The sequence below is a fragment of the Cryptococcus neoformans genome, chromosome 7 (assembly GCF_000149245.1).
Source record: "Cryptococcus neoformans var. grubii H99 chromosome 7, complete sequence".
NCBI classification, from domain to species: Eukaryota; Fungi; Basidiomycota; class Tremellomycetes; order Tremellales; family Cryptococcaceae; genus Cryptococcus; species Cryptococcus neoformans.
Genome location: NC_026751.1, coordinates 625,160 through 650,159, shown reverse-complemented (window position 1 = coordinate 650,159; position 25,000 = coordinate 625,160). Strand labels below are relative to the sequence as shown.

At 45.5% G+C, this 25,000-nt stretch overlaps 10 protein-coding genes and 2 non-coding genes; 6 read left to right on the top strand and 6 right to left on the bottom strand.

Annotated features, from left to right (window-relative positions):
- CNAG_05700 (endoplasmic reticulum protein) overlaps positions 1–75 on the top strand; it is a 1,596-nt gene extending 1,521 nt beyond the window's left edge. Inside the window, exon 5 of the mRNA XM_012195073.1 lies at positions 1–75. This exon is cut by the window's left edge and continues 540 nt beyond it. The gene's annotated coding sequence lies outside the window, so the exon portion shown is untranslated.
- CNAG_05699 (hypothetical protein) overlaps positions 1–3,373 on the bottom strand; it is a 3,531-nt gene extending 158 nt beyond the window's left edge. The window contains exons 1-6 of the mRNA XM_012194948.1: positions 3,216–3,373; positions 3,065–3,143; positions 2,970–3,000; positions 2,555–2,911; positions 1,601–2,501; positions 1–1,551 (exon numbers count right to left, since the gene is read on the bottom strand). The exon at positions 1–1,551 is cut by the window's left edge and continues 158 nt beyond it. Of these exons, the coding sequence (XP_012050338.1) occupies positions 63–1,551; positions 1,601–2,501; positions 2,555–2,911; positions 2,970–3,000; positions 3,065–3,143; positions 3,216–3,238 (2,880 nt within the window). The 5' untranslated portion in view covers positions 3,239–3,373 and the 3' untranslated portion in view covers positions 1–62. The remainder of the gene's footprint in view (positions 1,552–1,600; positions 2,502–2,554; positions 2,912–2,969; positions 3,001–3,064; positions 3,144–3,215) is intronic.
- A 169-nt stretch (positions 3,374–3,542) lies between these two features.
- On the top strand, positions 3,543–5,251 carry CNAG_05698 (hypothetical protein). XM_012195072.1 has 8 exons: positions 3,543–3,685; positions 3,772–3,803; positions 3,856–4,034; positions 4,085–4,143; positions 4,217–4,336; positions 4,395–4,511; positions 4,567–4,636; positions 4,698–5,251. Exons 1-3 carry the CDS (start codon positions 3,651–3,653, stop codon positions 4,002–4,004), a joined length of 216 nt encoding a protein of 71 aa, XP_012050462.1. The 5' UTR covers positions 3,543–3,650; the 3' UTR covers positions 4,005–4,034; positions 4,085–4,143; positions 4,217–4,336; positions 4,395–4,511; positions 4,567–4,636; positions 4,698–5,251.
- CNAG_05697 (hypothetical protein) lies at positions 4,223–6,748 on the bottom strand. Its single transcript, XM_012195071.1, has 9 exons — positions 6,400–6,748; positions 6,270–6,330; positions 6,119–6,155; positions 5,983–6,065; positions 5,304–5,525; positions 4,980–5,117; positions 4,676–4,918; positions 4,553–4,623; positions 4,223–4,501 (listed from the first exon to the last, which is right to left on the bottom strand). Exons 5-9 carry the CDS (start codon positions 5,342–5,344, stop codon positions 4,431–4,433), a joined length of 564 nt encoding a protein of 187 aa, XP_012050461.1. The 5' UTR covers positions 5,345–5,525; positions 5,983–6,065; positions 6,119–6,155; positions 6,270–6,330; positions 6,400–6,748; the 3' UTR covers positions 4,223–4,430.
- A 623-nt stretch (positions 6,749–7,371) lies between these two features.
- Positions 7,372–7,888, top strand: CNAG_12666. XR_001045972.1 has 2 exons: positions 7,372–7,590; positions 7,645–7,888. It is a non-coding gene; the product is annotated as a hypothetical RNA (non-coding RNA).
- A 1,813-nt stretch (positions 7,889–9,701) lies between these two features.
- On the top strand, positions 9,702–11,807 carry CNAG_05696 (ubiquitin-conjugating enzyme E2-16 kDa). XM_012195070.1 has 10 exons: positions 9,702–9,876; positions 10,012–10,064; positions 10,142–10,237; positions 10,309–10,343; positions 10,397–10,416; positions 10,465–10,593; positions 10,645–10,715; positions 10,766–10,821; positions 10,902–11,512; positions 11,585–11,807. Exons 2-9 carry the CDS (start codon positions 10,041–10,043, stop codon positions 10,912–10,914), a joined length of 444 nt encoding a protein of 147 aa, XP_012050460.1. The 5' UTR covers positions 9,702–9,876; positions 10,012–10,040; the 3' UTR covers positions 10,915–11,512; positions 11,585–11,807.
- CNAG_05695 (glucosamine 6-phosphate N-acetyltransferase) lies at positions 11,052–16,572 on the bottom strand. XM_012194947.1 has 19 exons: positions 16,186–16,572; positions 16,032–16,078; positions 15,901–15,981; positions 15,695–15,842; positions 15,581–15,637; positions 14,911–15,532; positions 14,611–14,841; positions 14,475–14,551; positions 14,153–14,426; positions 14,030–14,101; positions 13,832–13,974; positions 13,760–13,778; positions 13,638–13,705; positions 13,547–13,585; positions 13,118–13,483; positions 12,689–13,058; positions 12,593–12,636; positions 11,544–12,541; positions 11,052–11,425 (listed from the first exon to the last, which is right to left on the bottom strand). Exons 1-18 carry the CDS (start codon positions 16,312–16,314, stop codon positions 12,047–12,049), a joined length of 3,282 nt encoding a protein of 1,093 aa, XP_012050337.1. The 5' UTR covers positions 16,315–16,572; the 3' UTR covers positions 11,052–11,425; positions 11,544–12,046.
- Positions 16,573–16,725: 153 nt separating this feature from the next.
- On the bottom strand, positions 16,726–18,892 carry CNAG_05694 (CMGC/CK2 protein kinase). XM_012195069.1 has 9 exons: positions 18,682–18,892; positions 18,553–18,607; positions 18,413–18,489; positions 18,157–18,351; positions 17,921–18,079; positions 17,703–17,867; positions 17,547–17,641; positions 17,292–17,494; positions 16,726–17,239 (listed from the first exon to the last, which is right to left on the bottom strand). The coding sequence occupies exons 1-9, from the start codon at positions 18,700–18,702 to the stop codon at positions 17,193–17,195; spliced, it is 1,017 nt and encodes a 338-aa protein (XP_012050459.1). The 5' UTR covers positions 18,703–18,892; the 3' UTR covers positions 16,726–17,192.
- A 428-nt stretch (positions 18,893–19,320) lies between these two features.
- CNAG_05693 (hypothetical protein) lies at positions 19,321–21,061 on the bottom strand (the record flags this gene model as incomplete). XM_012194946.1 has 10 exons in its annotated part: positions 19,321–19,581; positions 19,639–19,710; positions 19,775–19,987; positions 20,043–20,140; positions 20,200–20,208; positions 20,275–20,368; positions 20,434–20,586; positions 20,636–20,783; positions 20,840–20,892; positions 20,975–21,061. The coding sequence occupies 10 exons, from the start codon at positions 21,059–21,061 to the stop codon at positions 19,435–19,437; spliced, it is 1,074 nt and encodes a 357-aa protein (XP_012050336.1). The 3' UTR covers positions 19,321–19,434.
- On the top strand, positions 19,510–20,152 carry CNAG_12665. XR_001045971.1 has 2 exons: positions 19,510–19,591; positions 19,649–20,152. It is a non-coding gene; the product is annotated as a hypothetical RNA (non-coding RNA).
- Positions 21,062–22,051: 990 nt separating the features above from the next.
- On the bottom strand, positions 22,052–24,449 carry CNAG_05692 (sphingosine-1-phosphate phosphatase; the record flags this gene model as incomplete). XM_012195068.1 has 12 exons in its annotated part: position 22,052; positions 22,099–22,440; positions 22,516–22,811; positions 22,876–23,008; positions 23,062–23,298; positions 23,349–23,450; positions 23,510–23,572; positions 23,624–23,737; positions 23,793–23,819; positions 23,874–23,971; positions 24,021–24,087; positions 24,173–24,449. The coding sequence occupies 11 exons, from the start codon at positions 24,447–24,449 to the stop codon at positions 22,343–22,345; spliced, it is 1,512 nt and encodes a 503-aa protein (XP_012050458.1). The 3' UTR covers position 22,052; positions 22,099–22,342.
- A 392-nt stretch (positions 24,450–24,841) lies between these two features.
- Positions 24,842–25,000, top strand: part of CNAG_05691 (hypothetical protein) — a 1,263-nt gene continuing 1,104 nt past the window's right edge. Inside the window, exon 1 of the mRNA XM_012195067.1 lies at positions 24,842–25,000. This exon is cut by the window's right edge and continues 232 nt beyond it. The gene's annotated coding sequence lies outside the window, so the exon portion shown is untranslated.

Here is a 25,000-nt window from a genome sequence, read left to right as displayed (position 1 = left end):
TCGGGTACTTACTTGTTATCACAAACGTCGGAAAGTTTATCTATAGCAATTAAATATGGCCATCACATGCCCAGCATCTCCTTTAGCTCTCTCTCTTCTTTCCTTCTGCTTGACAATACGCGCATCTCCTCTTTTTTTCTCTTCATCTCCTTCTCCTTTTCTCTCAAATCCCCTCGACTCTTGACTGCTCTCAGGCCGCTTGATTTTGCCCTAGCCCTGGCAGCAGCAGCAAGACCTGCAGATGATTGCTTTTTCATAATCCCTTTGCCATGGCCAGCCCCTCCCTTGCATGGTGTAGCTGCCGGCTTTGACATGAAATTTGTTTCAAAGGCCTTGTCGCGCGAAGATGCGTTGCCAAAAGGCTGAATGGTTTTGATGGAGAATGACGAAGCGACCATCTCCACTGAATCGCCTTCTCTCTCTAATTTCACTCGCTTTTGTTGCTTTGCAGGCGTTACCAGGGCAGACGGGGTAGAAGGAATCTTGGGGAGAGAGATGTCTGCCTTGGGTCTAACTGTCGCTTGCATCCTGGCTAATGATGATATAGTAGGTAGGAAAAGAGTTGAGTCGCTTTGGACGACGGAGGGAGGAGGTGTAGTGGTAGATCCCAGAGAGGCTGTTGACACCTTCTGGGTGACTGCAAGAACGTAATCTGCCTTGTTTATCGACTCATATTTCGGAGGGGGCGGTGCTGAGCGTGCATTTCGGATGAGTTCGGCTTGAGTATGCCTCTTTATAGCTCTTGTGGTCCAAGATCCTCTGTTGGAACTTGAATTACTGCAACGTCTGGACGGCGAAGGGGGTTTTGGAATACCACCAAGGCTGTTCGTAGAAACAAGAGAGGTCTTATCCGATGCTTCCTGTTTTGTAGTGCTAGGAGGGGCGAAGTCAGGAATTGCAGCTCGTCTTGGTGTCTTGCTGCTACTTTGAGATATCGCAGTCTGGGCCGAAGTAGTTCTGCCTCCGTTCTTGAGGTTACGAACTTGACGGCCTTGCGATTGTGATAGTTGTGGGCTTGAGCGACTGGCATGGGAAACTTCAGTCGAAACCTTGCTGGACAAAGGGCGTGGATGAGAAATAATGGGCTTGCGTGCCAAAGAGGAACTAGCCAAAGTAACAGCCGGCTCAGTAGTTGTCTTCTTCTTCAGAAACCCAAATCTCTTGGGGCTGTTTTTATCAGGAAAACCAGACCTTCGCCGTTCCCTTCGGTCTTTTAGCTTCCTCATCAAACTGGTCTGAGGAATGCTCTTTTCTTCGCCCAACATAACCGCCATATTCTTTTTAGCTTCCCGTAAGGTCCCAAAAGCGTGAGTTGACAAGCGAGACCTTTTTGCGCGCCTTTCATCATTGCCTTCAAGGACACCAAAAGACATACTGTCGAGGCCGGAAGGAATGTCATTTGCAGAAGAGCTAGGCTGTCCGAGCTTTCTTTTAGTCCCATTACTCCTTTCGCAAAGCGGAGCTGTGACCTCTTGACGAGCGGATGCAATGGAAGCAGATTTAGATGTATTTTGCGAAAATGCTAGAGGTGCTTTTGAAATAGACTTCATCCTGTGAGGTATTGTCAGTTCTGGCCATATGCTCGGATAAGGCTACGTACTTTGCAAACTCCTTTCGATGAGATTCAGCATATCGATCATTGTCGTGAGCCGTGCTCTCAGTCAAACCCCAACCTCTCATCCCAAGCTGTTGATTGGTATGAACCAGTTTTTCAATCTCGGCATGTTTGCCCTTAAGCAATTCTGCTCCGAGTCTGGCACTCCCTTGGGGTAAACGTGCATTCATTTCTTCCAGAATGTTCTGTGCGGCTTCCGAAAATTGAGTGTTGGATAGTGAAGGAGGGACGGAGTTGTCAAAAAGAATTAGGGTTTTACTTTGGGAAGGGGGGATGGGTGGGAACCCTCCGGGAACCTGAGGACATTCCTCTTGCTGTTCGCAAGTTTGGTCGAGGTCCATATAATGCGGAGAAATGGTGGGTAATGGTGGGTAGACACTGGAAATACTGGCTGCGGTGGATAGTGACAGAGCGGGCATAGACTTGCGAACAGGGGGTCTAGCATCACCTGAACGGTCTCGCCTTGCTAATGGAGCCATTGATCTTCTCTCTTTTAGGAGGCTGGCATCTTTAACTCTACCCACGAATGGAAGCCCGTCCTCATCACTCAATGGCTTGGCATGTTGATCAAAGCTGGAAGGTGTAGGTGAGCACAGTCGAATGGTACTAGGTCGTTCTTGAAGTGTATGTCTCGAATATCGTCTAGGGATACCGACTGTCGAGGCAGGCGAAGGAGTATTCGCCACAATTTCTTGATGATCTTCACCTTTTTCTTGATCCCCAGTGGTAACCTCTTTGGTCACCGCCTCCTGATTATGTTGGTCTGAAGAGGCAGAAGAGGTCAAGCGATCCCGTCCCAGTAGAATTATAGAACCACGTTTGGAGAGAGATGAAGTAAGAGCTTTCATGGATCTGGAATTGCGGGTATCACAATCTAGAGCGTTACCTATGCGTTCGATACATCAGTAAAGTACCTGTTGTTGTATCACAAGCATTTACCTTCAGGTCCTGTTAGTGCCTCTCCATTATTTGATGACTTCCATGAGCCCACATTGTGGAACTGGCTACTGGATTCCGGCTGTTCTGTATTCTCCTTTTTGGACACAATGCTGGCCGTGCTCTCAGATAGGACTTCCCAGCTGTCGGAAGCCCGTGAAATTAGGTTATTATCGTAGGGCTTATGGGTAAGGGAGGAAAAACTGAAAGAAGGGGCAGGGATTCTCAGGTCTGGCGTTTCGTCCCCAATCTTTCTCTGGTGGGCTGCCGAAACAGAGGATAAAATAGTCAAGTCTTGATAAGGAGTTGGAACAGGGTCTGGTACGTAGAAATCCAGGTTTCCTGCGTGCTTTTGGCCATCTAAGCAAGGGTATATTAGATTTCACTGATGGTTTTTGACCGCTACCATGCATCTCACACTTTTGAAGACGATCAATCATGTCTACATTCTGGTTTTGACATTAGCTGTGGGACATAACGACCGTGTATGCTGTTGGGTTCCTAAACACGAACCTTTCCGCTGGCCTTTAAGCCATATTTCTTGGAAAGAGATACAAGTTGATGTCTCTTGAGGGCTGTAAGAGCAGCACAGCTACGATAAATGAGGAGGCTTGTTAGAATCGTCGCTTCTAGACCAAAAAATAAATAAATAGATAACACCCACTTGCGGAGTATATCGTCGCTCATTGGGCTAATTCCAGTAGGTGGAGGGCTGGAGGAAGGTTGTAAGGAAGGAGTTTCGGGGCCCGTCCCTATGTATATCGTGCTGATGCTGTAGAAGGATGTTTTAAGAAATGGCAGGTATTCGGATGAGAAACAAAACAGACGACGGTGGATGTGAAATCAGGCGCGATAGAATCCCTTTCAACTCGACAATGGATGACTTCCCCACGGTGGCCTCAGGTTCCGATGTATTCCGAGCAGGCTTTACGTAATGTTTACCTTCATGGGGAGCCAGCAGGGGTGGCTGACGCTGATGCCTTCCTTCGTTCATCAATTCACTATCACTTCTTGTCCCAGCTATCCAATCCCATATGCGTCCATGCGAGGGGGCATATGCAATACCACCAGTATTCCGGCAAGTTAATTAGATATTACCATGCCGCCTCTTGGAGTGAAAGACCTCACCATGCCGTAAGTAACTCATTTGAGGATCGTCAGTAGTCGCTAATGAGTTTTGTCCTTCTGCCTGACGCCTGCTATACTCAATAACGTCACAGTGCAGCGGCGTTCACAATGGCTATTGTTCTAGGTGTGTCAATCATCTGGCGAATCCTTGCTGACATACATGTTATCACAAATAGGTTCACATGTGTATTCTTCTATAAACCAGGCGCGCCAGGAAGCCGAATTCAAACGAGCACAAGCACTTGAGCTAGAACACGAGAAAAAATTGAGGAGGTTGTCTGGCGGTCAGAATGGTACATCAATGGATAATCAAAGAGAAAACTGATGTCATCTACTATGACAATACAAGGATTATGTGGGAGGCATCCAAGTTATCAATGTACTCGGAAATAACGATAACCGTAGGTTTCCCATGCTTATTGGATAAAGCATCCATAACGATCATATCTCCTCAAAAGAACCTTGTGCGCGGTGACAGCATCTTCTAAAAACCTACTTGTCTCACGTTTTGGTTTACATTCCATGTCGCCACCTCAGAAGCCTTTTTCTGTTTGGACAGGTAACATCATATATTGCTATAAAATATCCAAGAGAAGAAACTGGAATCCGCTTGAGGACGTGATAATTTCTACAACATGTAATTGAACAGTGATCAAAGTGAGTGCTGGGTATATGTATGTATGCTTGGTGTCGAGCTAAAAGGGAATGGAGACAGTCCAAAAGAGAAACAATGTAGTTGACGTAGACCTCACTACTGATAACGAGGCAGACCGAAGCGTACAATCCTTTGTGAGTCAAAATGCTTCGTGAGAGCGGTTACAGCTGTAGAGCAGTGAGTTAGCCATTGTTTTTTGTTCAAAACACTCCACTTACGAGGGGCAATGTAGTCCTTTGTGTGAACAATTTCAAACGTGCGAGTCACAGAGACATGCACAGCTGGTCCCCTAAACAAACGTTGTTAGTCGAATCCCACATGAATTTTATCAGTTAATTTACCCAGTGATTCTCATCAATAAAGCTTTTAAACGGAATCTTCCGACGTGGCGAACGCTCACATCCGGAAACACAAAATAAACGCCTTGTGCCCCCGTTTGGTCGTCCATTTCGGCCGGCGTAGCAATAAGAGTGCCGTACAGCATCGACACTGGCTCGGTATCAGGAGATGTCACTATCGCGGCATCCTGTCCATTTGGAGTTTCAAGAGAAAGGTGGCACACCAAAAACGGAAGCTCGTCATAACTTGGAAAAGCTCATATCAGCAAATTGCCATCAGTATATGACACCGACAAGTAAGACTCACGGAATTATCTGCTCTCCTCGAGCATCCCAACAGTCCAATTGTATTATCAATGGGGGGGAAAGTGGTAACCGAGAGAGGTAAGCTTTTTCGAACGCAGCTGATCTCAAAGGTTGTTGTATAGGTGTGATGCGATACGTTCTGCCACCGATTGATCAGCTCCCGTCACAGATATGTGAGATCCGTCAACCAGCACTGAGGTCCTAAGTCCGTGCTTCCAGGAAGATCTTCTCCATGATTTCTGCAGCTATCTCGGCATATGTTTGATCCCTTCCTCCAGGTAATCGCCGAGAAAATTCAATGCAATAGTGAAATAAAGAGACATACCTAAGCAAACTTTGGGAAACATGACTAGAGGGGTTCACCATTGTAATTTTAATGATTTACTGATTACGGACGTTGGCGGATAATTGCACAGTATCCCGTTCGAGGCAAAGGAAGCACAGAGTTGTCTTCTTGGGATGCGCCCACAGTTGCTCGAAGGGCTGAATGACCTGATAGCACGCCTCTACACCACGTCGAATCACAAGACAAAATGAACATATGATTCTGTGGTTTGGGGGATGATTGACCAGGTCGAGGGATAAGAGTGAAGACGGCTTATCAAAGGCAGAGCGACCATGAAAGGAAGCCATAAAGGAGTGAAAGGGAAAACAATGAGAACAGTCATAACGAAGGACCGATCGCAGGGAGAGGTTGAAGATCGTTAATAGAGTTGAACACAAGCGGTTATCAAAGGAGAACGATTAATAATGCCCAGAGATGGCGGCGTCATAGCGGTTTAAGAACAGCGAGCGCGAAATGCAATGGATAATTGTTAAATATCAGAATGAAGGATGTCCATCGAAGCCGTTGGTTTTGTAGGGCGATGTCGAGTATTGTTGGGTAGAAAATCAAGACATAAACAGTAACAGATGTCGAATGGATTATTATTGTGATTGATGATTGATAGGATATAATGCGATCTACGTCAACCTTTGCCATGGTAATAAGCGCATGCACCCACCTCGAAGTAATTGCCACCTGGTTGAGAGTTTCTTCAAATTTCGAAGCAACTTTGCAATGCGGTGTACGTTTGCCGCAATAGACCTTCTTGCACTTAGACTCAGGCTACCGAAAGACACTTGTTATATAGGACGTACGGCTTTGATCCCTAATTAGTGTAGCCTCAACAGCAGACTAAAGAAAAGAACGTCAGGTTTCATACAAGACACCCAAAGCGATAGTAGCACACCAATAGCCAGCAAAACTGGTGGCAATTGCTACGGCCAAACGAGCGAAGGAAAGACGTACAAATGCTATCGGGTTCTTTCTGACTTCGAGCTCTTTCGAATCTCAACGGCGGGATTTGAAGCTAGCCACTGAAATTCAGCCAGTAGTCTGAGTATATATTGGCGCTCAGTTGTAGAAAAGGTAACTATACTTCTGCTGAACGTAGGCCAGATGCCAGCTATGTTGGAAAAAGAGTACGATGAACAGTATAACAATTGACTGTTTTTTTTCGGCGAAGATAGTAATATCGATGGCTGACAGCGATGTGCAGAAGGTGCTGAAGGCTGTGGTGGCAACAAGGGTATCAGGGAGATCAAGGATTGAAGAATTACGAATTAACCTGGGTCGGCTGATAAAGTTGCCTTGAAGAGGAGGGTAGCAAGATTGTGTTTTATGGACAAAAATGATGTCAATGAAGGAAAATAAAAGTGTTCGGAAAGAGAGTAAAGGTTGTTGAAAGGAGGCATCCACTCTTAAACGAAAATCCGTTGGGTCATGAAGAGACCATGTAAAGTGAAAAGTAATGTCTATACATCATTACTGTTTTAGCTGTCAGTCATCGTGGTTCCTTCGCTTTTACCTGTTCAGGATGTTTAAGAGCGTGTTTCACGGTCTAATTAACTCTTCCTCCAGAAAAAAATTGAGAGACATGTCTGAAGTCTGAAGTCTGAAGTCAGAAGTTTGACGTCGGAAGAGGAAGTGGAAGATCAGCGATGAGGGAAGGGTGCCGTCACCGTCCCTGAATCCCGCAGCGTTGCCGTCGATGTCGGCAATTATTACCATATTTTTATCCTTTATTCTTATTTGATTGTCGACTTCTGAATTTAGGGATCGCCCATCGCCTTTCGCATCACGCCTTTGTTGCTTGTCGCTGTTTCTGGTGTCGTTTTGCCTGGTCCCCTTCTTTTGCCTCTGGCATCAGGGGACATCTGACGTCCGGCATCTGGCCGGATACATTCGGATTACCGAATATCAATTAATTAATGACTTGCGATTTCAGTAGTATGCATGTGCTCAGTTACAAGCGTACGGAGTGCCGGAAGTATGTAATTAATACAAGGCTCTACAACTTACCGCTTACAACGGACCTGAAACCAATCTTCAAATCTGCAACCTTCGTTGTTGCAGCCTGTGACTTACTGTCTTCTGTTTTCTGTCTTTCTGTCTCCGTTTCCTGTCTCCCTTTCCTGTTTTCCTTTTCTCCCTTCGTCTCTTATGCTTACTCAATTCTCTCTATCTGGCTTCCATTTACTTCCTTCTATGTCAGGATCTGATGACTCATCATACTGCGTGCCGGCGCGGCTGCTTGCTGATTAGTGGAGTTGTTTCAATTTCTAATTTCGTATCTCACAATTTTCTTTTTTTTTAACATTTTTAACTGATAGTTAATGCGCAGGTTACCGAACCCTAAAAACCTAGGCTTGAAGCCTGATCAGATTCATCGCCATTTTCCATTTTTCGCTCGCGCAAGCTCGCTTCCAGCACAACGTTCCCTCCCGGCCCGACGTTCATCTTTTGTGTCTTTTTTCATTCCTATATTACTCGATCAAAACTCACCATACAGTTTTGAGACTTGTATGAACTGCCGCGACCTTATGCATCCAACGGTACCATGCATGCATTCTTTGAAGATATGGATCACATTATTTGAAGTCGGCTGAATACAGTTTTTATTCGCGTGATACGTAATAGACTCTGATCTAAGCATGCAGTTTCTCCATGCGACTTAGTCCGTCCAGAAATGCATCGCGTCTGTCTGTTCTGCCATTCTTCTTCCTGGTTCTCTCTTGATTCTTTCTCTGTATGTCTTGCTGTCAATAATGCTGCTGGTAATTAATTGCCTATCACCACTCGACAGAAAAGAAGTAATTGCACTACAATTTCAAGCCCGGTATTAACGACGACAATAATATCTATTTTGATCATCGGTCCGTCGTCGTTGTTGCGAAGACTGTTCCGAGTTTTCCAGTATACTTCTTTCAACTATTGCCTTTCAGATGATCGACATCCTAGTTCCAGTCAACCAAGACGCAAACGCGGACCTCCAACATGTCTGGACAATGAAGACGAGAGCAATTAACAACTCCATCGCCTGAGCATTATTTGCCTTCTCTCCCACCGTCGACTAAGGCGTAAACGCCACATTCCAGTGTGCTTTGTTGATGAAACGAGGGTGTCCAACAGCTTGTGGCGCCCGCCTCGACCTCCTCTACCTAACACATTTGCCTGCTGTGATGGATGGAGACCATTGTGAGAAAGCTGGTACGAAAGGTCCTGAACCTCCGCCAAATGCAGAAGAACTTCTGTCCAAAACACAATGTGGATGAATTTCTGTCCAAAATAAAGGTCCTGGTATCGGTCCCGTTTACGCTGAGACAATGGATAGGGGCGTGTGTCTTTAGTTCCAATCTTCTCAGCGAAGTGTGGATGTAAGTCGGAGGGAGTTGCATGTATTCGCACTCAGATCCCTCTCCAACTAGTTTTTGCCATCACCGTCACAAATCCCAAGACATGACTCTTGACAGAGTTTGCCTTCATATTGATGACAGGGAATTTGCTCGAGGACTCACCTTCATAGCCACGTCTCTCGTAAGAAAGCTTGGGCATATCACGTTCAAACCTGCCTTTGACTTGGAGAGGTTAACGCAGGTCACTGATGCGGAGTCGTCAAGAGGAATCGGGATGAGACAGAGATGGGAGGATAATAACAACCGGAAGGAAGGTTCAGCGGACGATTTCGATGATCATTTTCGTTGGAAAGAGGACGGCGGACAGTTGGCATTTGAGCATGATTTGGTCTGCGCCTGATCTGTTTTCATACTTTTTGATATTGTACTTCTATCGTTGTTGTACACAACGGTACTGAAGTCGGAATTAACTGGATGAGCGCAAGGTTAAGCACACTGTCAAAAAAGCATCTCATCAGTCCCCTCTTCCCATATTTCCCAATCCCCTTCCCTCTTGTTTTCGATTTTGCTCTCGTCTACAGCGGATATCTGTCCTCTTGGTCTTCATCGGTGGTGTATGTAGTCTTTATTGACGAAGGCAGCCCATCGAGAAATGTACCGTGCAGCATAAACGGCCTCTCTTCCTTCAACTCTCCCTTTTACTGGTTGTTCCTCAATGCCGCTATATGTCGCTGTAATAGGTAATACATGCGTTAGTATATAGCTGATAATATTGGCAGTACTGGGATGTGCTGCAGCCGAGCCGTTCTCAAGTACGTCGAGATACAGTAGTATTTGTCCCAAACAGGCAACAAACATTGTGTTAACATTTCCTGAGCAACGGATGTGTGGCGCAAAGTAGTCGTTGCATTATTCCTTTTGTGGGGAAATTAATGTCGGTCGACGCCGCGAGCGAATGTAGAGAGCGAATGGAGATGGAGGATCGGTTTAGGATGTGAAGGAGAAAGAGAAGCAGTGGTAGCGAAATTGGTAGAGGACAGAAGAGCAATAGTTGAATTCTTGTGCCACATCGGCGTTTTGAAGCGGTGGCCGTGCTGCAGATGTGTGGCGGACGTCGCGAGGAGCAGTGTCTGATACATCCATCCATAATACATTCCATTCAATCTTCACATCCGTCTGTTTCTTATCTCGTCTCCCTGGCCGCTCTTCCCACAACTACAGTACGTTCATAGCCAGAAATATCACCGCCTTTATATATTGTTCAAAACACAGCTGATATTTCTCACTCGTCCCTTACTTGCCACCTCCAACCCTTCCACCGCATTCTTTCTTGGCTTACACTCTTACCTCATCAGAAAAACTTTCTTCTAGAACTTCCTGCAATATGGCTTTGAAGCGCATCAACAAGGTAGGTAGTTTTGCGTGTAGATTATTTAATCTCTCTATGCAGACGCAGACCTGCTCACACTCACTTTGGCTTCGTAGGAACTCATCGACCTCGGACGTGACCCCCCGTCTTCGTGCTCTGCTGGTCCCATCAATGACAATCTTTTCCAATGGCAAGCAACCATTATGGGCCCGGTATGTCTCTCTTATCTGTCTAATAAAAGTTGTCAGGTAAGATTGGAGCTGATCGAATTATTGACGATCAGGCCGATTCCCCTTATTCGGGCGGTGTCTTCTTTCTGTGAGTTCCCATCTTCCCTGAACCCAGAAAGGTCAATGCTGAACAGGTATTAGTTCCCTTACTTTCCCCACCGGTATGTTAATTCATTCATTATGTGTGCATCGCATTAAGTAGTTTTCAGACTATCCCTTCAAGCCCCCTAAGGTGCAGTTTACGACCAAGATCTATCATCCCAACATCAATGCCAACGGGTCTATCTGTTTGGACATCTTGCGAGACCAGTGGAGTCCGGCATTGACCATTTCGAAGGGTAGGTGCGATCCCGTGGAAAATAGAAAATGCTCAAGGATAAACAATATAGTCTTGCTGTCCATCTGTTCCATGTTGACCGACCCTAACCCTGACGATCCTTTGGTGCCTGAGATTGCAAACGTAGGTTTACGGCTGACAAGACGTCCGCTCATTTGCTGATGCCGCTATAGACCTACAAAACTGATAGGGCACGATATGAGGCAACAGCAAGGGAATGGACGAGGAAGTAAGTAAAGCCTGTCGTTTCATCTTTGTGGCAAAGAATAAAAAGGAGAACAGAGAATGTTTGCTAACGCAGGGCTGTAGATACGCGACGTAGTCAGAAAATTATTTGTTTAATGACCTCACTTCTATACATTTCCCTTTCCTGATTGTTATGCCATGACTATCGCCTTCTTCCATTATACACATGTTTTTGAACACGCTATCTCGCGATGTCGTTATCGTGCATCTGTATGGGGCATCTTGCATAACTATGGATTGCACGAAACGTCGGATTATGCGAAGCACCGCGCATTTCCACTTATTCCCTCCGTTCAGTAACCACATAAGCTCCGGAGAGTAATCCTGGTCAATTTTCCTCTCACCTCACCCCATCATAATTCTTATGGGCCTCTCATCACTTCCATATTAACATACATCGACGCTGATGCGGCGTAGTTGGCGAATCAATCCAGTAACAGATCGCAATTCGTTGTTTTACTTTTCTGCAACCAGTTTGCCGTCCTCCGTTTACTGCCGTCCCCCGTTTACAGTCAACGCAAGCCTAGCTCTTCTGAACAGCAACCGGCATGGATAGATAAAGGGTTATATGACCAGCAGCAGAGCGGCTATTAGTAGTCAACAGCCGTATAATTAGCAGCAACCCTCTCATTAATAAGGCATACGACCTCCACCTCTTCCAAGGGTGCCCCCGGGTATGTACCTCAATAACCGAGCTAAACGTACATTGGAATCTTCAATGTATATCGCTAAAGACCCTGCTATAGATTTCCTCCAAAGCGGCACATGCTAAGCCACAAGTCTCTCGGTTCATGAAGGCATTGCGATGTGCATTGTGAACTCTAATGCGGAAGGCAACAACATCGATTAGGACGGAGCAACAAGCATTATAATGTAGTAGCTAACTGTTTCTTAGACTCGATTGAATTCTTTAATAAATTGTTACCACGTCGGTTTCCTATTAATTTCCCATTTGATTCGTCGATCCCCAAATTGCCCAGTCCTTAGTGACCAAATGCAGGGGCGATTGCAGTGTTTCCTAGGCTTTGTAATGCAATCCGGAGATGCATAAATTTGTGCTGCATTGCAGACGAAGTCTTCCTAAACTGAATCACGGTCATTCTATTTACTTGACGTTTCAGTAATCGAAACTGATGAGGCAACACGTGGAGGAAATGTCGTTCTAATGTGACCTGCCTTCCTTCGAGTCATCCGCTGTTTCGCCGTCTCTACTTTTTGCAACTCTCACCCTCTTTTAAGGTCAAAGATACCGGTAAAGTTTTTTCCGTTTTGTCTGAAGAGCGCCGGTCGCTGATATGTGAGATTTTGCCGCCCCAACCCTCCGCCGCCCAAGCAGGTAAGACACTCTCATCGACAGCTGTCGGGAAATCATATGTTACGCCCATACCCGCTTCCGATGATGCACTCGTGAACGTTCGCGGAGACTCCGGTGATTCTTCATCCGAAACAGCGGTGCCATCCGGGATAATGCGCAGAATTCCTTTCTGGTCATCTGACATATCGTTTGGCTGGGATAAAGGATCATCAAGGTTCTGGTTCACTTGAGAGGTAATGCTCAATTCAGTTCCTGGAGTTACAGTTCCCATAATTGAGACGGGAGGTGCAAGAGAGTCATTGGGCCCATACGGCAATGAAGACTGTTGGTTCGACTCCGTACAGAGGGGAACATGGGTTGTTCCTTGACCGCTCGGAGTATAATACGCCTAAGATGCCTTTAATAAGGGCTTTGTAAACATAGACCAAGACTGACTCACCATCCCTGCGCTCCGTTTATGGAAACCACAATTTTCATAGAACGCTACATTCAAAAGAATAAGTTCCCCAAATGAAAAAAGGTGTTGACAACTCACGGATTTTAGCTTCTTTACAGTCCAGAATGACCTTGTAGCATCCAAGGGAGACCGCCAAGTCTCTTAATCCTGTCACCAATGTCATCCCCAATTTCTTTCCCCGCATTTCTTCGGCCACAACGATGTCCTCCAGATGTCCTGCAGCGCCTCCACCATTGATATGCTTCCGCTCAACAATGAGCGTGCCAGAAGCAACTAGGCGGTCATTTCTGGTGTCTACCATGACAACTGTGTAGTACGTTAGGGGACAAGATTTAAAATGTGTAAAAATCGCCTGATAAAGGGAAGGGGCTAGCGCAGGCGACGGGCGAAGATTGGAGAGAAGCTCGAAATGCTGCCGCAGGAGATCAGTAGACGCAAGAGGGCGGACCTGTCGCATATAATTAATCAGTGACGATACCTATATCGAGGTGCTAAAAGATAGCCTACGTTGATATCATTGGGGAGATTTTTTCTCATGCTTGTGGGCAATAATTCCGCATCGAATAGCAGGTCCAGGTCTTTGTTTGATGGAGAATTCTTCAGAAAAGTCTGGGCGATTTCTGTACCCTGTAACGTATTCGGTCGATCATCATCCACCTCATCAGTAGCCCACTGATCTTTGTCATTGATCTGGGCGGAGTGATCAATGAGTCTTTGCGGTGTTGTCTCCTGCTGTAAAATTTTGACCTTGGTACGAGAACTGCCGGGCTGTGGATCATCAATGACAGAAATCTCGGCACTGGCGCCATTAGAGAAAGCCGAGCTTGAAGGCAATATATGTGAGGTCTTCGGAGACTCAACTCTACCGAAGAGCTTACCGCAACGATCAGCGATAGCCCGTTAAGATATGTTTCTTTCGACTTGCTTCCAACTCACCAGATTTGAGAACGTAATCAAGTCCTCTAGTACGGTGTCCTTTCCATTGCTAATGAGCTGTTTTCTAAACGAATTGACAAGCGATACCCACTGCTTCTTGATTCATCATCAGAATATTGCCATCACTTGGTGCCTGCTCTTGCCCAAAGAGAATGGAACCTATACAGCATTACTATTTTTTTTTCTTTTCTGGGCGGTTGAAAATTGGCATACTGAAAAGCACTGCAAGATTCTGTGACGGACATAATTTAGCAAATTCCTATAATAGCTAATGACTAGACGTACTTTTGCGCCCATTTTATTCATTTCACACTTTCCATGAACTCTTCCTAAGTGTTCGATGATGGACTGGAATGTTGTCTGATGAATAGGAGGAAGTCGTCGAAGGCGGCCTCTAATGGCACTGAAGTTACTATTGATATGCGACTCTGTAGATCACTCGTCAATGGCGATTAAATGACAAGCTCAATTAATCAGGTATACCTCGATGCTTGCTATACTTCACTCTCTCGGCGTGCGGTAAATTGAAAACTGGTTCAGGCAACTCTCTGAGATCTTTCAATCCATCATCAGTACATCTACGTCGTCACACAAGAACTACCTTACATTGTTTCAAGACGCTCGCGATGCTGAAAACGTCGTCCTTTTCCCCGAATTCAAATTGTGTCTCGTCCTTCTCTATGTCTTGTACCATTTTTTGAACTCCTGTATGCCTGCCACTGACTCGGTAAATACCTTCTGCTTCCAGACCACGCGCATCAATTGCTGCGATACACTTTTCAACAATCATTGGCGGCGATCCATGATCGTTCCCATCGCCTCGAGCAAAATCATAATCGGTAAGACTGACCCCAAAGATAAGAGATCTGCAAGGTCCAACCTTGAATATAGTCAGAACAACTCATCTATGCCAGTAAATTATACCTACATGGAAGTTCTCATACGGTACCGGGGTTCTAGTAGTATTGCTAGTCGCGGCAAGTAACCTTTTACGGAAAAGCATCACTTGTTAAAGTCAGCTCGGAATCCACGGCGCAGCAGATTATTACAAAACCAGCACGCACTGTCGTGATCGGCATCAATAGTATCAATAACTATTCGAGCTACTTCAGTAGCCTGCGCGCTAGTCATTGCAGTACTGTGCATGATGTCCACATACGCCACCATGGCTCGGCGAAGTTTATTGTTCAGTTCGTCATTGAACTCCTCAAGACGAGTTATTGCGGAGCTATGAAGTTTCTCTGTTCTGAGTCGGAGTGATTCGAGATGAAAGATACCCATGCGGTATGCTCTGTCTGTTGATGCTCGCTGCTGTCAACAGGTCTTCTCTGGTAGTACGATGTAGAAATGAGGCAATCACTCACCAGCCTCATCGGCCTCTCGCTTTGCCTTCGCGCCCCGAACTGCCATTTGAGCTTTGATATTAGCACTCCCTGTGGTACCTCTCCTTTGAAGTCCTTCGCCTTCCACTCCATGAGAAGTTATTTGTAGATCATCCTTCTCCCGTTCCCTATCTTTGTCACCCCCCAGTCTTTGCATAAAAGCAGAGAACCCTTTTTTTCCATGAGCTGCAATGTCATTCAACACATCTCGTGACCTGCCCTCTAGTCCAGAACCTGACTCAGCTCGGAGTCTGTTGCCGAATTTCATTACATTCTCACGGTCTTTGTTTGGTGATGGCACAGACATACCAGAAGTGGCTTCCTGTGTCAATACTTTCGAAGCTGATGAAGCGGCAGGGTTGCCCATAGAGGGAAGGGGTGAAATGATTGCAGGTGGCAAGGCATATGGGGCGCCTGTGGCGACAGAGAAAGGATGCTCTTGCAGGGGTGTAGAAGTAGGCGAAGGCGGAGAGGGGCTGGATAACAGACGTGCCTGCGTGGCTATGGCATTCTCTTGCCGCCTATGGTCTTCCAAGACTTGAGATTTTTGAAAGTAGATCTTCTTTAGCTTTGGAAGCTGATGCTTCGCATGGTCTTCATACATCTAACGAGGACGATGAACTACATGTTTGAATATAAACGTCCGACTTACATGCTCAGCAAGCTTGACGTTCTGTTTCAGAGAATTTCTTATTTTCACTTGAAGATCCTGGAAGTGAATCACCTCGTGAGCATGAGAAATTCCAACGTCAACAGATAGGCTAACCTTGAGCTTGACTAACTCCTTGATAACATCTTCTTCCAAAGCTCCTTTCATGGCTTCGCGCGCCTGAATTTCGCGCAATGTATAATCTCGAACTTCACTCCAAGCTCTGCGGGATGTAGGCTTTTCTGATCTCTTAGGTGGTGGATCTCTGCATGTTATTATGGTCAAAAGGTAACACAACTTGCCAGCTCAGAAATCAAACTGACTCGTCGTGTAATGAATCGATAGCCACTGTTCGATCGTATAACCTTTGAAGACCCCCAATGTAGTCATTCTCAAGGCGCACACTAGCTCTGAGGTTCAATGCGCTTTCAGTTAGCATATAAACATCACTCACCGTTCCTGCAAGAAATTTATGTAAATCTCATCCTCAGAAATCTTGCGCTAATGGACCAAACAGATTACCATCAGTATTTATGTCCCTGGAACTGTTATTGGATGTTGGAACAAGGCATAGAGCCGGCAACAGAATGAGCAGACCATGTACATACCTTGAACTCGCTAAAAACATCTGTGGAAGTATCCGAGTTCTTTCGAAAGGGCTCTTTGGACGGTCTGATTTCCAGCGAGGCAGACGACGCTTCCGGCAGATGTTCAACTGACGGGTAAGCGTACGCCATGCTTTAGGTCTCTTCAAAGGGAATCGAATAATCTAATCTGTAGTTGAACAAAAGCAGAACGGGCTGAAAGGAAGAAGAAAGAAGAATGAAGAAAGGTAATATGGGTGGGAAATCGAACTAGTTTAAGCATTTTGAGAAAGTGTCACACAGGCCAAATAAACGTTGGACGGATGGTTCAGACGCGACTTGCACCCTGATCCCATTTTTTTAATTCCAAAAATGGGGCGGGAAAACCGTGAAACAGTGACTCAAGCGACGCTGCTACTGCTTGGGAACTGGGGAATTTGCCCAAATCCAAATCCCTCTGCTCAGTCTTTATTAAGATCATGCAAAGGGTTCCTGTGTCCTGAGAATGCTGAGTGCTGAGCTTCCTGACTGTGCCTTGGTCCCCCCTGGCGGCACAGCTTCCGATGAGATTTTAGAAAACAGATACATTTTATGGTAGTCGTTCTATAGCCCGATGCAACGCCGCTGCAATCGCCGACGACTACCAGCCAACATGGCGGAATCGCTGAACAGCATCATCTAAATACACGGCAGGTCAAGAATACAGGCGCTCCTGCCTTGTCGGAAAAAGTACTATACCAAAAAGTACTAGTTCAAATTTCAATTTTTAAGGAATGGCTAGGTAATAGGGGCTATTATAGATAACCAATCGGCCCAACAACAACAATCATCTATATGACAAAGGAGCAATGAATCTTCAATTTCACGGCCTGTTTAATGAAAGAATCCTCTGGCTTGTTCTACCAAGCAATGCAGCATCATATATGTCCGCTATATGTTGTCCATTAAGAACGCTATGCTGCATGCTACGCGTAGCCCATAGCTCAGATTCTGACCCAACTCCCATTAATGAAAGTACCGGAACTCTTCGCTCATGGTTGAGAGGCGGAAGCTTGAGCGGCCGCTTGTCGCACGGGCTCTGCATCACAAGCATGAGCTAAAATCTTTCGCAGTCGATGAAGTCGGCTTACCAAAGTACGGGTGCTCCTTGGCCTCCTCCGCGGTTAATCTTTCCTGGTGGTCGTACCTTAAAAGCTTATCCAGAAAATCTATAGCCTCGCTGGAGATATAACGCTGGTTTTCGGATGAGACGAATCGGGACCAGGGCTTTCGAGGATATCGCCCTAATATATCGTCAAACTGAGCATCAAGATCAATATCATATCGCTCAAGACTAGAATACACGATCAGTAAAGTAGAGCGACTTTAAGGAAGTGGTGACAAACTAAGTGTAGAGTTCATCTGTGCCGAGGACTTTAGCAATTTTGACCAGCTGATCAGCGTTGTCATGACCGTGAAAGAACGGCTCTTTTCGGAAAATCTAGAAATTTGTTGATAAGAATCCTATGATGCAATGCAATCAGGTATGCAGGTATGCTTACCATGCTAGCGAACATGCACCCTAGACTCCACATATCCAAACTGTAATCATATTCTTGAAAGTCGACCAACAGTTCTGGTCCTTTGAAATATCTTGAAGCCACACGCACGTTGTATTCCGTGCCAGGATGGTAAAATTCAGCAAGTCCCCAATCAATCAGCCGTAACTGTCATCACATTCAGTCCCTGGGGCGGATTATTGATTAATTATCAGACTCACCGTCCGCTTCTCGTGATCAATCATGACGTTGTGCGGCTTAACGTCGCGGTGCATGATGCCCTTGGAATGACAGAAATCCAACGCTTTGAGAAGCTCAAAGATGTAGTATCGCACATCGAAATCTGAAAATTTGGGATAAAGCGTCTTGAATTCGGTGTTCTGATAACTGTGTCAGTTTACGGGCCGCTTGTCCCAGACATCTATTCATTCGAGAAAAGAAACATTTAAAAACTCACGTTCACATATTCCGTAACAATGGAGGGTGTCTTTGACTGACTGTCTCTAACAACGTCCAACAGTCCCACCACATTGGGTCCACCAGCCAAATTCTGCAATATTTTTATTTCTCGCTTGATCTTCTTCTTCTTAACAGGCTTTAAGACCTTGACAATACATTTGGAGTCGGTTGGGAGATGAATGGATTCAAAAACCTTTCAACCCCATTCCCTCAGTATACGATGTTTTCCTGTTTGAGCCTACTGAATTGCTTACTTCGGAGTACTTTCCTCGCCCAACCTTCCTTACAATCTCATAGTTATCTTGAACTCCCCATTGAACCACAAGATTATCTGCGACCCAACCATTAGTTCGCCTTAGTCACGATATGTGTCCAGGTGCACGAAATCACTGACCATAGTCCCACCAGGATCTTCCAAGCTTCTCGTTCACGTTGGCATAGACACGAGCCTAGATATGGATATGTATGAGCCCCAACCAGTAGTGTGATTGGATTGTCACGATTGAATAATTAGAGAACGCACCACACTACGTCCACCTGACATATTCAACGATTATTCCGCCGTTTACGACTGTCTCAGAATATGCGAATAGTTGCTGCTCGGATGGAAGAGGCGCGCTGAGGAAGATAGTATGAGGTATCACTTATACGACGATAGCGTTGAAATGATGAAGAAGTCGATAGTATATGATATATGACTCAAAAGAATGATTGCTGAGTAGAATCGAGACAGATGGGCAAGCCTACACGAGTACGCGACCGGGCGTCAGCGAAGGCACAGGCAACCAATAGTTTAATTCCCGAAGTGCCGATGCTCGTGGCACTTTGCTTGCTTGCATGATAGGAAGTGTAAAGAGTTCGTTAACTGCAGACGGAAGAGTAACCTGCACAGATGAATACAAACGACAAGTCCGCCGTTAGTCTTCAGTTCTTTGGTGTTTTCTAAGGGCATGCCAAGTGCTCTTCCTTCTTGTCAATGCGATCTATCTCATCAGGGTCAGCTTCTTCTCATCCGCTAACAGTAAACACTGCTGCGCCGTCTTTGCCGGCTGTTCATCAAAGCGTTTATTTCTTTTGGTCATTCACTCATTGCACAAAATGGGGCAGGGTTGAATCTTAGCATTGTCACTCTGACAGATGAATGATCATGACCGGCCATGGTGGCATATTACTTCAATACATATGGTCGTGTGTTCATGCTGACGTAAGTACCCCTGTGCTGCCCCTATGACCTGCTACCGGCCCTTTGAGAACATCCTCGTTACAGCTCGTTCTTCTATGCGATGTGTCTAGGTTCAGTCAAGTGGGACTGGCTGTCAAATCCTCGAGATTTATGGCCGTGAATATCGGACAACGATTCGACATCTTCATTGTTCTTTTTGTCTCGGACATCATCGTCGCTGCTGTGTATATCCTGAGTGTGCTTTTGACACGTCAGTCGAACGGCAATGTCCAATGGCGACGAAGATAATGGGCTTACATGAACATAGGTCTCCACATCTACGTGAATATCGTTTGTTGCATTGTCCCTCCGACCAGTCATAGCGAAAACCTGGCCCTTGAAACTTCAGCAACTTGTCGTATCTGAAATGTTCCGCTTCCGCCCACATACGTACAGAATTAAAACCGCTTTCATTTGCGGATCTGAAGGATACTCGGGAGTTCAAAGAATACATCAATCCGACAGTGTAAAGTTTTGATTGGATCCCTTGTAGAGTAGAACCCAGGAGAGATGCCGGTGTCTGGACGAATTCAATCATGAAAGTTATGGCCAGGATTGTAGGAGGAATCTGAGATTCAAATGTGATACGGATCAGTCGGACAATGGCCTAGAGGTAAAGGTAATCTTCAGTCATTACGCCCAGGTCATATAATCGTACATACCTTGTCAGTGTGTGCCCATCCAGTCTTTGACCGAAGTAAACCATTAAGGATCAATAAAGTAATAAGGATATCAGCCGCCATGATAGATGCCAGCCAGACTGTTTTCTTCCCTATCAGTTACGTTACATACTTTAACCAAGATCCTAAGCTTCCTTACTCAATTCGGCTGTATCGGAGTCAGTATTTTCTAGTCGACATTATGCAATATGATAGGATTAAACCTTTTACTCACGGATTCGGACCTTATCAGCTTCCATAAGAGAATTTGCATTGCCGAAAATTACTTTTACCGCAATCGTGGCCGCGAATGATGTAAGTATAAGAAACTGCTGATATTGTCAGAATTGGCCATTTGCGCATTCCCTGACTGATATGTTAAGATAACACTTACCAGGATAGTAATAGGGATAAAAATATTCCGTCTGTTCAACAAATACGCACGATAAGCGAAATACGATTGGATACCGCTAGAACAGATAGTATCGAGTACTGGAAACCAAGCGAGCTTATCGGTTTCCAGAAATGGTGAAAAGAGACCAAAATTCTGGGATTCTAGTTAGACTTAATTTTCGGTTATGTTGGGTTACTCTCACCTGGACAAAAAGATACTGTCCAAAAAACCACAGATAGACGGTCATAATGATGGAGATTATGGAAGCAAAAATGACAATGCACTTAGTCCACCATTTGTCGCTTCTCTGATATGTGAAGTAGGTGACGACCTGCATAAACATTATTCCACTAAAGAGGCAAGTCAGCTTATAATCGAAGGCCGCTATGAACCCGATTCCGCTCACGCCATGAAAGTGTCGACAATAGGTTGGGCGAACATGCAACCCAAGGAAAAAGTCTGTTGGACAAGGTTAGCCGATCCCACCCCCTTTCGAAATACACATTGTTCAAATCTCCATAGTTTGAGGGCTGCTACTTACTCTTTCAGGAGCAAAGAGTGCTGTGGCTTCTTCCTCTGTGGGTGCAGCCGCTCCACTTCTGATCTGGAAGTATTGGTAATGAGACATGGCCAGCAGTAATTGATTTTTATAAGTGGTTGATTGTTAAAATGTTACTTGGTCGACGAGGAGTTGGTATGCACGAACTCCTATTTTTGTATCGTCGCTCGTCTGGGCATTTCGACTGTAAACGTTGTCCCTGCAGCCTTCTTATATGATAATGCTAAAGGACGCAGAGTGACCCCTCTATACGGCGGCGATGCGATCTGTAACAATTTGGCTTTCTAGGACACGCTAGATATTCCTTTCGTCCATGTGCGTCTTGTTTGCACGATACTTCGCAAGTAGGTCAAGATTAGGGCGTTTGATCAGCTGTCATAACTTACTGCTGAGGCCGTTTGGTGAAACTGGACATATACAACATCAGAGGTCCGAGATCTCTCTTTGTTGATTGTTGTGATATTTTCGATCGGTCATAGCAACAGCGCGACAGGGCGTGTTGATTCAGGGGAGCGCTATTTTTTGCTGCGTCCACTTGGGACATTGCAAGAAGCACGAAGCTGAAAGAACAGTAGATGTCCAACTCCATTTCCCGTTTTATTCTTCTTCTTCTGGCGCAGTTCACCATCAATAATGGACCTCCCAATGGAACTACCAACAGCATGAACATTCCATCCACCGAGTGTGTACAGTACCAGCGGCGTTTCCTTGATGGTTTCTGTCACCCTGTCCTCTTGTCGCCCTGTTCTTCGAAGCTGTGGATCATACTGTCATGGCCATAGATGCCCCTGACCCGTGCAAAAAGGAGACTATTATCATGATGAAAAACATTTTGAGATTGTTGGTTACGATGTTAGGATTGTGGTAGTTGATGTCATCAACACGCTAATTCCATTTGCAGATGGCGACGAAGATCGGGTCGGAAGCCAAGAGAGGTTATTGAAGGGCGTAGGGAGGGCGCAAAACGCAAGGACGTCGCAAACAAGCATGGAACGAACCATCACGAATTCGGACAAAGGTGGACCGCCTCCGTTATCCTACTAGACATCGAACTGCGCCACTGCTTACTGGTTATTACTGGATGGGCATCCAAAAGCCGCACGTACCCACTATCACTATCCGTCCACCCAGAACCCCAAAACCGGTTCCTGTAGACCGTGCCCAGCGGTGTCCTGCTGCTTTTCACTCCGATTAGGTGTCACTCATAGAATGCTGCGCCTCGAAACTTGGGCTTTGTTACAGGTTCTTTTTTTAATAAGCAACCCGTTAGGGTTACGACTGTTGAAAATGATAAAGACGTATACCGCGTAGGATGGTGAAATTGGGGACACAAATAATTGAAACACGAAATCATCCCAAAATAGTATTTTCTATCAATTCAAACCAATAGGGAACAACGACGGTTGCTATGAAGCCGATGCCTGAATATACTCCTACCTTCGTAGCCACTGATTTGAGGGCAAGTTAGCAAACCACTCGGCATGACTTTCATGAGATCTCGCGACTGAAATTCATTCACTTACCCTCAACGTCGTACGTCAAAGCTGATACACTCTTTGGAGCTTGTTCTTCTCCGGGAGTGGCAGTTTTCCGTTCGGTACCATTCTCGCGGGGACTTTTTTTCCTCATTGTAAGCCCCTCACCGGGCTTAGAAGATGGGCTTGTTGGGATGGCGTTTCTAGAGTTGAGGGCGTGAGAAGTGAGAAGTGGCGAAGAACAAGAAGGCGCGGAATGAGTTTCGGTATTTTCTCCTGTCTGAAGGTCAAGCAACGAGGGAATGGCCCGTAATGCAAGTTGAGAAGACTCTGTGTTGTGTTCTCTAAAGAAAATCATCATTGGCTGCCTTTTGGAATTCATGACAATTCATATTAGACTTCACGTACGCAGTAGAGATGTAGAATCGTCGGGCTGGTAAACTTGTATGAAGTAGAAGAGAACAACTGCGAAACACGGGTGGAAGTGCTTGGTGAAGCGTATATTTTGCAAGAAGCCTCCAAGCAAACAATGTTCCGAGCCCTTTGTATTATGTTGCAGGTGATGTATACCGATATTCAAAAGGATTTACTCACCAAAAACCAACCTGAACATTATAGAGAGAATAATTGTTGCCAGATTATACGAATAGAAGGCAGTCGGATTTTGAACCTTAATGGACGGCCAGATTGCAACCGTGAACCATTGGCCTAAAGTGGAACCAAGCATGACTGCGAGCACCGCAATAGCATCTTCAAAGCAGGGGCAAGCTTCGAAAGGTTGCGGGTGACAGCGGATCAAAATAAAGCCTAAGGGAGCAATGATGGCAGGAACTGATACCTTATTAACCGTCATGTTACTCATATTCCTTGACATGTCCTACCTGTCCAAGAGCCCGAATTCACCCATGTCTCGTTCCTATCACCAACTGCAATCCAAAATAACCAACAAGCCACACCCATGATACTCCCTCCAACAATATCGGCTGGAACAAATTAGTGAAATTTCATGATGAGGACAGAGAGAAATATATAAAACACTTACCGATGGAGTGCATGCCTGTGTACACTCTGCCACCTATGACACTTGTCATATATACTGCTAGCACTAGTTGTGAAGTTAGATATAAGAATTGAATTTTAAGACTGGATGATGTACTCAGCCAGCTAAACAGTACAGTCGGCCATCCCAGACGATCCTGGAGTTTGAACATCCATTGTCCCAAATACAGGGCAATACTGACAGAATTTGTAGAGTGAGACGATGGAAAGCCTGAATTTAAGATGTCATTATTCACCCTGTTCTTCTTGGACACCAGTATACTGACCATATTCATGATGATGAGTGCTCATACCTGCCCATCATGTAGGCGATGAGCTGTGCATATATTGCAGTTGTCATGACTTACTTAGCCGGATTACTGGAGGGCTGTACGGCCGCGGAGTGCACACCAAATCCTTAGCAAATGATGAGATGTATATACCTAACCCTACAACATGCAGTAGGCTCAAGGAATATCAGACCAATTACAGTCAAAATACGTGAACGTACTTACCCTCTGCCTTCCAATGGATGGCCAAAGAAAAAGAGAATTGGTAAAAACATCATGAAAAACGTGTGCGCTTCGGGAATATAACGCACATCAGCAGGTTTCGAATTTGGCACAATGATGAGGGTTACATATAATGCAGAAAAAGCTGCACTTACTTCCAAATACTGCCGTCCAATAGAAATATCTATCGCGAGCTTCACTTCTTACTCGTTTTTGCCAGTCTGCCATTTGCGTACTTTCGTTTCTCAGGCGCCTTACAAGAAGCCCTCGCAAACTTGCCCTCCAGGCAGGTAAGAAGGCGTCATATAGCTCGTCCGGCTGGCACCCTGGTTCCCATTCTCGTCTAAGCGTCGCATCTCCTTTGGGATTGTGTTGGAATATCGCGGTCCCAGATGACGGTGGAGATATTTCAATCACAGGAGAAGACCGCATTGCGATGAAAGTGCCTGTTGGCCAGGATGTCGTCTTGAATGATTTGATACGAAATGCCGCACTGGCTTCCTATAGTCGACGATACCGTTTGCGGTACCGGTAAGGTAGCTATTTACCTTTGCTTGATTACTGGCCAAGCAACAAAGAACTGGCAAGGAGATGCAGCCTGTGGAGGCCTATCGCACTGTTCTGGTCAATGGGTATATAGACAGTTGTAGTTGTCAATTGCAGGTAAGAGGGTCAATAATGAAAATCATGGACGACAAGCATTGAAACTCAAGCCACAACGACCGATGGAAGGCTAATGATGGCCGTCACCGCAAACAATTAAAAATGAATAAATAACCATGTATATAAGCGCAGTAACGTTAATTATCTATTGCCCTATAGATTCGAGCCCGTCGTTGCCTTGCTGCGTGTCCACCAACGCAATACAGCCCCCTGCGCTACATATCATCCATATATTTGTCATTCAGACATCAAGACCGGTACCTACTTCCTTGCGCCAGTATCAATCACGCACCTCCTGAACATTTCCCAACAACCTATTT

Excerpts from the sequence above, each read along its gene's own strand:
- CNAG_05698 (XM_012195072.1), top strand. The coding sequence starts at position 3,651 with ATGCCGCCTCTTGGAGTGAAAGACCTCACCATGCC. Across the intron at positions 3,686-3,771 it reads GTGAAAGACCTCACCATGCC|TGCAGCGGCGTTCACAATGG; the intron begins GTAAGTAACTCA and ends ATAACGTCACAG. Across the intron at positions 3,804-3,855 it reads CACAATGGCTATTGTTCTAG|GTTCACATGTGTATTCTTCT; the intron begins GTGTGTCAATCA and ends TATCACAAATAG.
- CNAG_05697 (XM_012195071.1), bottom strand. The coding sequence starts at position 5,344 with ATGGTGAACCCCTCTAGTCATGTTTCCCAAAGTTTGCTTAG. Across the intron at positions 5,118-5,303 it reads GTTTCCCAAAGTTTGCTTAG|AACGTATCGCATCACACCTA; the intron begins GTATGTCTCTTT and ends AATCGGTGGCAG. Across the intron at positions 4,502-4,552 it reads AAAGGACTACATTGCCCCTC|CTGTAACCGCTCTCACGAAG; the intron begins GTAAGTGGAGTG and ends ACTGCTCTACAG.
- CNAG_05696 (XM_012195070.1), top strand. The coding sequence starts at position 10,041 with ATGGCTTTGAAGCGCATCAACAAG. Across the intron at positions 10,238-10,308 it reads AAGCAACCATTATGGGCCCG|GCCGATTCCCCTTATTCGGG; the intron begins GTATGTCTCTCT and ends ATTGACGATCAG. Across the intron at positions 10,344-10,396 it reads TCGGGCGGTGTCTTCTTTCT|TTCCCTTACTTTCCCCACCG; the intron begins GTGAGTTCCCAT and ends AACAGGTATTAG.
- CNAG_05695 (XM_012194947.1), bottom strand. The coding sequence starts at position 16,314 with ATGGCGTACGCTTACCCGTCAGTTGAACATCTGCCGGAAGCGTCGTCT. Across the intron at positions 16,079-16,185 it reads ATGTTTTTAGCGAGTTCAAG|CGCAAGATTTCTGAGGATGA; the intron begins GTATGTACATGG and ends TTGGTCCATTAG. Across the intron at positions 14,427-14,474 it reads TACCGTATGAGAACTTCCAT|GTTGGACCTTGCAGATCTCT; the intron begins GTAGGTATAATT and ends ACTATATTCAAG.
- CNAG_05694 (XM_012195069.1), bottom strand. The coding sequence starts at position 18,702 with ATGTCAGGTGGACGTAGTGTG. Across the intron at positions 18,608-18,681 it reads TGTCAGGTGGACGTAGTGTG|GCTCGTGTCTATGCCAACGT; the intron begins GTGCGTTCTCTA and ends ATCCATATCTAG. Across the intron at positions 18,352-18,412 it reads GGCGAGGAAAGTACTCCGAA|GTTTTTGAATCCATTCATCT; the intron begins GTAAGCAATTCA and ends TGGGGTTGAAAG.